Here is a 10,410-nt window from a genome sequence, read left to right as displayed (position 1 = left end):
GCGTACATGTCATACGGGAGAGTTCCAATCAGGGGTGGATAACACCTTATAGGAAAGCCCTCTACTCTCACATATATACAAGCATACTATAAGACCCAAGTTAAAAACATTCCCAACAATTCAACTTCTCTGGTTGACATTAACACACCCACCCCCAATAGGGGCCTTCATTCCTACATTTTAGAGCTCCATGAGCTCCATTTCTCAGGAGCAAAATCCTTTTTACAGGTTCCAGAAGACTGAAATTTTGGAATATGCACATAAAGATCAATAGTATGGGATACATGTCTCATGATTAGAATTTTTTTATGGTGTGTAAAGAAGGAAAGAACCCTCATGTGCAATTTTCATGAAATTCGAATCATTTGTATTCCAGTTCCTTACAGAAAATATAACAGAAAAGTCTCATTCTTCAATTGCATGTAACACGGGCAATGCCAGGTATCTCTGCTAGTATATAAATAAATCCCAGAATTCTGGTGATGTAGAATCAACAATTAATGATTAAAGAAAATTCTGAATTGCAATAAACTAGTTGCCAGGCTTGCATTTTTACTTAGGGAGATATAAATAAAATCTGTTTTAGTGTAAGGTTCTAATCTAACACTAAAACCAATTTTTATGCATGTTACATAATTATAATTAGTATGTTTTACATAATGAGTAATTTAGCATCTTTTAACAAATATTATTATAATGTTTTCAAATATGTTATCCAAGATAGAAGAGATCATTTTCTGGGATAAGTTTACATGGTCTATACAATGTAATCCAGATGACTTTGCAAAACATCTATGAAACTTTCATTAATAATTAGTAGTACACATCATGTTCTAATGGTAAATCAAAGCAGAAATCAATGATGAAAGAAAAATAGAAAGAAAAAAGAAAAAAAGAATGAGAGAAAATGTTGCTTACCTTTGTAGGAAGTCCTGACTTTCCAAGATGTATAACAGTTGCCATGAGCAACATGCAGTCAGCGATAAAAGCCTGTAGCCAGAAAACAGTAAATATATGTCATAATCTGTACGCATATATATATATGTAGATATATCATTAATATCATTAATGTCCATGTTCCATACTGGCATGGATTGCACAGTTTGATCAGATCTGACAGTATGATTTCTATGGCTGGATGCCCTTCCTTAATGCCAATCACTTTATACTGTGCACTAGCTATTTTTCTTTTGCTACTGACATGAGTGAGGTTACTATGCAGCTTGCAAGCCTTCAAAACCTGAGAAGAGGGGATTATGCAGGCAGATGAAGGTTAAGGTAAGAAAGAAGGGATGAGTCAGAGTAAGTTCTAGTTGTAAGGGAGTTAAATTAAATATGATGTGTATGGATGAGGACATTTAGGAGAGAGTTAGAAATGAATCAGTAGTTGTTGCAGTGATTAATAGTGGTGATGGGGTGTCAAGGTGGCACCTCAAGGTACAAATTGAGTAGAAGTGAGCGGGAACAGTGAAATTAGGAGTGGGTGGAGGTCTGTAAGAGTGTATGAGGGGGGAAAATGAGAGAGGGAAGACAAGCAACACAGTAATGACTAGGTAAGGGTCAAAAAGCAGATGAAGGGTGGGGATTGTCAAAGATGTCTAAATTGAGGAGGTAAATGGAGGCAAGAAGAGAGTAGGTACAGGATAGTAATGATGATACAGTTGACATGGCAGTGGGGAGCAAGTAAATGATGATGTGTCTGGGGAGACGAGAGCAGAGGGGGTGACAGAGAGAGTTAGGTGGAGTACATGAGGATAGAATTCAGTGGTCCAATGTGGGGATGGAAAAGATCAGTGTGATATATACGTGCAGAGGACAATATTAATGGATAAGAGAGTGTAGTATCAAGAGGGGTGAATTGGGAAGCTGTAATAAGAAAGATACGGGTGGGGGCAAGGAGGAGGAGATTGGATGAGTGTCTATTTGTGCACCTAAGTAATACGTACAGCAACAGTTCTTTCAGAGTCAGTTTTGCCATGATCAGCCAAGTCTTTTTGAGGACCATGTACTGTCAGACATCCCAGTCCTTAGGCATCTCCTCCATCAGGCTCAGGGTCCTGCAGTCAGGTTTCACCACTTCCTTCCATGTCTTCTTGGATTTCTCTCGTCCACAAGCTCCAGCCATATTTACTGATAGGCACTTTATACAATAGTCCTCATCCATACACATCATATGACCATATCAGCATACACTACATCTGATTCCTCTTATGCCGTTTTTCTCTTGGCACATTTATACTGTCATATGCACACTTACATTGCACATCCAACAGAGTATGCTCGCCTCATATATTTCCAATCTTCTCAATTCTTCTGTGCTGAAGGCTCATGTCTCAATATCATGCAGTATTGCAGCTCTAATACAAACCACAAGCATCACATAATCTGCCTTTCATCAATTACTTCTAGTAAGCTATCCACACATTCGATGGAGTCTATTTTCAGTGTATTTCAAGAATGTACTGCTCCAGTGCAACTATCACATATGTTCTCTATAAGTCTGCTTACATTTCTTGTGTGTCCATATCTTATATTAGGTACAGTGTATGGAGTTTATACCTACTCCTTTTCCACATTTTGAAAAAGGCATTTTCCTTGAAGATACCAGGGTCCCGTTATCTTTCCTACTTACTAAAACTTCAGTCCTTGCTACGTTTGCTTTTAGGCCTCTTGATTCTAGATTGAGCTTCCATACCTGGAATTTCCTCTATAATACCCCTATAAATTCAGCTATAACAACTAGATCATCAGCATATAGAAGTTCCCATGGACAGCCAGTCTTAAACTTCTCTGTGATGGCCTGCAGGACTAGGATGGGGAACTGAAGACAGGGCCTTGATGGGTTCTAACCCTTAGGTTAAACTCTTCATCGAAATCATTGTTGACTAACTTTACTTACTGCATCTTTGTACATGGCTTGTACAGTATTCACAAGCCATTCATCAAAGCCTATTTGCTTAGTGCCACCAGGTTATTGTATGTGGTACCCTATCAGATGCCTTCTTCAGGTTAACAAAGACTAGGAATAATGGTTTACTCTTAGCCAATTATTTCTCCTGAAGTTGCTTTACTAGGAAGATTGCATCTGTGGTATCTCTTCTAGGCACAAAACCAAACTACATCTCATTAAGATGATCTAATTATGTATCAATTGTGCAATGACACCCTCTGTGACCTTCATAACAAATACCAGCTTAGTGCCTGGTGCAAATAAGACCAGTAAAAACTAATATGAAAGGGGTTCAAAAGAACAACCATACTACATCATCTGTTGTGCAGGGTTAACAAGGGATGAGTTCAGATCTTAGGTAGAGGGGCTCATTCAAAAAATATATTGCAGTCTCTACCCAATACCAATATAACAAGCAATAAGCCTGCAACTTGCTTAGAGAGGCATTGGGTGGGAGCACAAAGGATGCATATCCTGGGACCAGGAAGTAGGGCTAGGAGGGAACATCTATTAATGATTAGGAATTAGAATGCCATGACCCTTACAGGTGAAGAGCAAGTACTAGAGGAGCAGGTGAAACACATCCAGCTAGATATAGTCATTGTCTCCTCTACATGATTCTGTGGATCTGGGGCTGTAGATTTGAATTGAAAGTGGAAACTCCACTATTCAGGTGCAATGCATCATCTTTACCTTTGTAGTAGCTGACTATACTGCTGCTACATCAGTTATTGGGTGTGACTCCTTCATGGATAACCTGATTAACTATACACTCTACCAGATATTTTAACCCTTTCGATACCAACCTGACTGAAACTACCTTTGGCTCTGTAGTACAAAAGTCTTGTTTTCATAAGTTTTAAATTAAAATCTTCCACCAAACCTTAGTCACAATTTATGTTCCTAACATTAGCTTAATGATAACTAAGTTATTTTACTAAATTCTTTGTTATATTTAAAATTAACTGAAAGAAACACAGAACATCTCAAAATAAATACGGTAATGAAAGGGTTAAGCATATCAATGGTGATTCCTGATGGGCCAGGAACTTTCTCTTTCTTCAAATCTTTAATTGCTTTTATCTAATAAAAATATTGTTAATTCAGATAGTCAGCCCTCTGTTGGCTCCACATTAGGCAGGCTCTCCTTCTCCCATGTATTCTCTATGTTTGGCAGCCTTTCATTGTGGTACTTCCAAGCCTCTTTGTTTGTAGAATCACTAACTGCAAGTGAATCATCAACAATGCAAATGCACTTCTCTCCTATAACATCATAATTTTCTCTGACACACTGTCTTGCAATTCAAAACACCTCAAGCCTCTGGTCTTCATACATTGGCAAACTTCTACAATTCTGTTTCTTTACTAGCTAAATATACCTGTTGCCTAGATTCCCTTCTAGCTACCTGATACAGTTCTCTGCTACTACCACCCTTCCAGTCCTGTGTCTTTGCTCTAATGGCACTGTCTACTACACAGTTCCACCACCACATCACAAATTTGGTCAGTGGCCCTCATTAAATTGTCCCATAGGAACTTCCAGTTGTCTTCAATATCATATGTCACTATCTCCTTCTCCTCCTCCTCAAATACTTCAATCAGTATGTCTCTAAATCTCTGTCAATTCAGAGGATCCTTAAGATATCAAACTGGTTTGCCTCTCAGAATCCCAAAGTCTGAAGCCACTAATGACTAACCTATGTTAAAGAGTGCACTCTTCACCTGGTCTTTGCATTTGAAAGCAACCACTTTTCCTGCTTTCTAATGAGAATGTAGTCAATCTGACTTGTGTGGCCACCAGATTGATAGGTGAACAATTGACTGACTGGTTTTCTGAAGTTAGTGTTATGGATTATAAGCTCATTTGCATCACAGAACTCCAGTAGCCTACTTCCCTCCCCAGTATGGGAACCAAATCCATAGCCCCCATGCATCCCATATAAGCCATCTGGCTGCTGCAAAATATGCCCGTGTGTGTGTGTGTGCGTGCATGAACATATATGTACATACCTACATATACATACATGTGTGTGTTCCAATATTTATGTACTTGTGTTTATACTTGTATGCTGGATTGTCTTCCTCTGGGCAAATCAAGAGAGCTTCTACATTTGTAGGTAACAAAAGGCCTCTCCGTCAGAGTGAAAGGCAGACTGTATGATGCCTGTGTGCAAGTAGCCATGTTACACAGTGAAACATGGGCTGTGACTGCAGAGGACATGCAAAGGCTCGAAAGAAATGTAGCTAGTGTACCTCACTGGATGTGCAATGTCAGTGTGCATGTACAACAGTGTGTAAGAATTTTGAGAGAAAAACTGGGCACAAGAGGCATCAAATGTGGTGTGCAAGAGAGGCATTTGTGTAAGTATGGTCATGCGATGTGTATGGACAAGGACAGCTGTATAAAGTGCCAATGTCTAACTGTGGGAGGAACTGTAGAGGTAAACCCAGGAAGACATGGGACGAGGTGGTGAAGCATGATCTTCGAATGTTGGGTCTCATGGAGGTGATGACAAGTATTGGTGACCTTTGGCAATTTGTTGTGCTTCAGAAGACTTGTCAAGCTAAGCAAAATTGTAGTCATGGCCGGTGCCAATGACACATAAAGCACCCATGCAGGTGACATGTAAAAGTACCCATGCCAGTGACACATTAAAGGCACCCACTACATTCTTGGAATGGTTGGTGTTAGGAAGGGCATCCAGTTGTAGAAACCAAGCCAAAATCAGACTTGGCTTACCAGTTCCGGTTAAACTGTCTAACCCATGGCAGCATGGAAAACGGATCCTAAATGATGGTGATGATGAGGATGATTTGTTAGGTCCCCCTTTTGTATCTGAAGCTATTAACTACACACATATAAGTTATATTTCAACTTGTATTCCAGCATCTCAACATATATGTTTATGTTTGTATTCTTGTTTGTTAATGTGAATTGTCTAATGTATGTATGCCTGTGTCTACATTACATTTATTTCAACTATTTAGTGTGTGTATTCAAGCAAGCATGGTGAAAATTGCATCAATGAGTTCTAACTGAAATGTAAGCATCAATATGTAGCTACAAACTTTTATTTGTTAAATATATTTATAAAAAAAAAGAGGTTACTAATTTATGTATCATTAATTTAATAGCATCTTAAGTTACCAATACTGATTTGTCTCTTGTGCTCTTGGTACATACCTTACACCTGAAGGTATGAAGAAATTTTAGTGTGGCAAGTAAATTTGTATGATTTATGAAGAGTGATAGCTTTTCTGATGTGCAAAAGCTACAAAAAAATAATTTCACTGTGTATATGTAGGCACTTTTGTTTAGAAACTACCACTTAAAAGCACAGACAATATTATTAAAGCACAGAGAATTTCAAGATCTATAAATGAGCTGTGACAGTACGTGGGAAGCATGTGCCATTTCACATTGCTACAGTACACTTAGTTGGATGAGTGCTAGAGGGCAGCTGGTTATTAACCCTGTGATGGAGTAAGTGGGAGTCTTATACTCTCAATTACTTAAATGTCATGGAAACCAAGACATAATCTAGTGTAATGACTCTAGGCTTAAGTGAGACAATGTACATGCTGATAAAGTCAACTTTTTCAGTAGTAATATAACTTTTATATACATATATTCACAATCTATATGTATTATCCCTCTATTCTAACAGTTATATAAGTTATGCAGCTTAACTTTTATACAAATGCAAATAATACTCACATTCTGCTTCTTCTTAGAGTCAGTCAGTTTGATATAGCGAAGGGCTAACTTAGTGAGATTGGTCGCCAGGGCAGCCCCAGCAAAGAAATCTCCATTTAACAAGTACCTGCGAAATGGAGGTCTGTAAAAGAGGGAAAACAGAGGGAAAAAAGAGATTAAGAACAAGAAAATATTATATACATATTACTCACAGTAATTAAACCACAACTGAGTGAGTGAGTGAGAGAGAGAGAGAGAGTGTGTGTGTGTCTGTGTGTGCACATGTGTGAGCACGGGAAAAAAAAATTGGCATAAAAGGTGGCTTCTAGCAGTGCAACACAATGGCCTCTACTTTGAATGCTAGGCTGTTTTTGTTGTAACTTGACAAATAAAGCAAGTCATCAAAATATTGCAAGACTTTTGACTCAATACAATATATATCTGATTTGCTGTGCTTGAGAAAGCCTATCCCCTTGGCCGTTATCCTAGTCCTTTCTCATCTCTTCCATGATGATCCAAATCCTGAGATCAGTCTTCACTTCATTCCATGTCTTCTGGATCTCCTTCTTTCATATGCTCTATGACATTGACTGGCACTTTTTTTAATATAGCTGTCTTCATCCATATGCATCACATACCTACACCAGCAGAGTTTCAACATCATTTGTACTTTGTTGATCATGAAGGTTTATATTGCACACCAATGGAGTGTGTTAGCTTCATTTCTTTCCAGTTTTCCCAAGTCTACTACATTCAAGGGTCATGTCTTACAATTATGCAGCATTATCATTCTAACACAAATGACATACAATCTGAGGGAAAAAGACCTTTGTTATTGCCAGCAAGCATATCAGCTTCTTGAACAAACCTATTCTTACCCTGGCTACTATACATTCAGAGCAACCACCTCCCCTGTTAATTATGTTTCCTAGATAACAAAAGCTATTGATTAATGAGTTGTTTGGACATTTAAGAGAATCTGTTTCAGGAGTGCTCATAGTATATATTACTCCAATGCATCTTCATCATACAAAGGTTAATTTCTCTGTTAGTCTGCCTGTGATTCCTCTACACCATAGCTTAGATTAGGTACAGAGTATGGAGTTTACACATACTCCTTTCTTGCATATTGAGCAAGGTCATTTCCTTGTAGATATCAGGGCCCTGTCAACTTTCCAGCTCTACTAAAATTTTAATCTCTGCTAAATTTACCTTGAGACCTCTTGATTTTAGGTTTAGCTTCCTTGCCTGGAATTTCCTCTCTAATTCCCTTATAAATTCAGCTATGAGAACTAGATCATTAGCAAAAAGGAGTTTCCATAGGCAGCCAGTCTTAAACTCCTCTGCAATGACTTGCAGGAGTATGATGAACAGGAGGCTGAGGGCTAAACTTTGATAAATTCCTACCATCATGCTAAATTCATTACTGAAATCATTGTTAACTCACATTTTATTTCCTGTATCTTTGTATACAGCGTTGTATACTACTCATACAAACCATTTGTTTATGCCTAGTTTTCATAGTGATTACCATATTACTGACTAGAGTAACCTACCAAATGTCTTCAAGTCAATAAATATAAAGATTAGTGGTTTACTTTTAGCCATGTATTGCAATTACCACACAAAGAAGATTGCCTCTTTGGTACCCTTCCAGGGTATTATCAATCCAAAACATTTCACACCTCTGATTCTCACTTTGCAGAACATGTGCAAATCTTCTTTTTTCTGCTCCACCTATCTGCCCTTCCAACCGTTTGATAATGCTCCCTACTACAACCTTCATTCCAGCTTTTCTAAGCCTCTCTTAGCCTTTACCACTCTATCAAACAGAGTATCTAAGATATTTGTTGGCTTTATCTATGTTGCTCTAATTTATACAGGGGTTATCCATACACACACATACACACCTCACTCTTCAAAGGTCCATACCATATCGGATAAAGGTGTTGCATGTATCTCTCCTTGAAGGTATTTCCAGTCATTCTAATATAAGTTTTTATTGTTCCATCCATGTTAGTGATGTTGGTCTTGCACACCAGTTCTTTTGCTAGGAACATACTATTCAGGGGAGTTATTGAGGTATCTACAATTACAAGATCTGAGGGGGTGTTTCTAATATTATTATTCTTATTGCAATCTTATGTTGGAGAAGGCAACTATAGCTAACTTTAAGTGTATTTCTTTTAAAGATTATGATATTTATGTGAGTGCAGTAAGTGGGTGTGTGTAAGTTTCAGAAATTGTCTAGCTATATTTGTAGTCACATTCATGCTGTATGGAGAATTATACTATAATATTTTCCTACAGTTCTATATTTAAGAGATGAGGAATTATGTACATTATTTACATTTGACGGATATTTGTCCTCATCTTGTTTGTTGTTAACGCAAAGTTTTGGCTGATATACCCTCCAGCCTTCATCAAGTGTCTTGGGGAAATTTCAAACCTGGGTTCCCATTCCTTAGGTATTTTTTGATGTTATTATTACCTAACCCTAACCCTAACCCTGAATAATAATAACATCAAAAAATACCTTAGGAATGGGAACCCAGGTTTGAAATTTCCCCAAGACACTTGATGAAGGCTGGAGGGTATATCAGCCAAAACATTAACAAGAAATAAGATGAGGACAAATATCCATCAAATGTAAATAACGTAAAAAATAAATATTTTCCTATGTCTATGTTCTTTTGACCTATCTACACTTGGTGTAATATAGGTTATAATGTTCTTAAGATTGAATCCTTCTAATGCAGTGTTATCATATGGGGCTGCTTTTTTGAAAGTTACTTCAACATGATTTCCAATGCTATTAACTAATTGTTCAATTATTGACAAAAGATGGTTAGAGCCACTGTCTATATAGGAGATGTCCTCATTTAGTCAATGCAAACTTTTAAATTTGCCTGTACAAAGATTCATATTAATGCCCAGGAAATTAAATTATTTAAGATTCATGCTGATTGTAGTTTTTAGGTTGAGTTGACTATATATTTTGCATAATCTCTTTCTTATCTTATCCATATCATAGGCCATTTTTATTATGAACTATTCCTAGACCATTGTCCTTATATAATCTTATGCTGGCATCTTCTTTTTCAGGATATGTAGGATGTAGAAACCAACTAAATCTGCTACTTCTGCTCCATCATGGCTCCCCAGAGCTACATCAAATAGTTCGTTTCCATTCTTTTTCACTCAATGGATATGAAAAAGCAATAATTTCCTTGCATTCATTATAAAGGCTATATCAATGTTAGGGATGGTTGTATAAGCTTTACTAAACTGAATACCTTTCAGAAGAGAGTTTTGAAAATCAAGGGGTAAAACAATGTCGAACTGGATGAATTTGCATTTGGGCTTGTCTTTAATTTTCTTGATCTATTCAACAGTTATGCAGTCATATATCCATTCTGTAAGGTTTGAGTATATTGTATTTCTTCTATCTTTCATCTTTTACTTGCTTCAGTCATTTAACTGCAGCCATGCTGGGGCACCACCTTGAAGGGTTTTAAGTTGAACAAATCAAATCCAGGACTTATTATTATTTTTTAAAAGTTTAGTATTTATTCTATCAGTCACTATTCTAAAACCGCTAAGTTATGGGGACGTAAATACACCAACACCAGATGTCAAGCAGTGGTAGGGGACAAGCACAGACATAAACACAGATATATATACACACATACATACATGTGTGTGTGTGTGTGTATGTATGTATATATATATATATATATATATATATATATATATATATATA

At 37.2% G+C, this 10,410-nt stretch overlaps 1 protein-coding gene across 1 annotated transcript in view; it reads right to left on the bottom strand.

Moving 5' to 3' along the window:
- Positions 1–10,410, bottom strand: part of LOC106880484 (coatomer subunit beta) — a 191,565-nt gene that overhangs the window by 59,797 nt on the left and 121,358 nt on the right. Inside the window, exons 14-15 of the mRNA XM_014930433.2 lie at positions 6,669–6,789; positions 919–990 (exon numbers count right to left, since the gene is read on the bottom strand). Of these exons, the coding sequence (XP_014785919.1) occupies positions 919–990; positions 6,669–6,789 (193 nt within the window). The remainder of the gene's footprint in view (positions 1–918; positions 991–6,668; positions 6,790–10,410) is intronic.

This window comes from Octopus bimaculoides, chromosome 18 (assembly GCF_001194135.2).
Source record: "Octopus bimaculoides isolate UCB-OBI-ISO-001 chromosome 18, ASM119413v2, whole genome shotgun sequence".
Classification (NCBI taxonomy): Eukaryota; Metazoa; Mollusca; class Cephalopoda; order Octopoda; family Octopodidae; genus Octopus; species Octopus bimaculoides.
The sequence above is the reverse complement of the archived record's forward strand: the minus strand, read 5'-3'. Positions and strand labels throughout refer to the sequence as shown.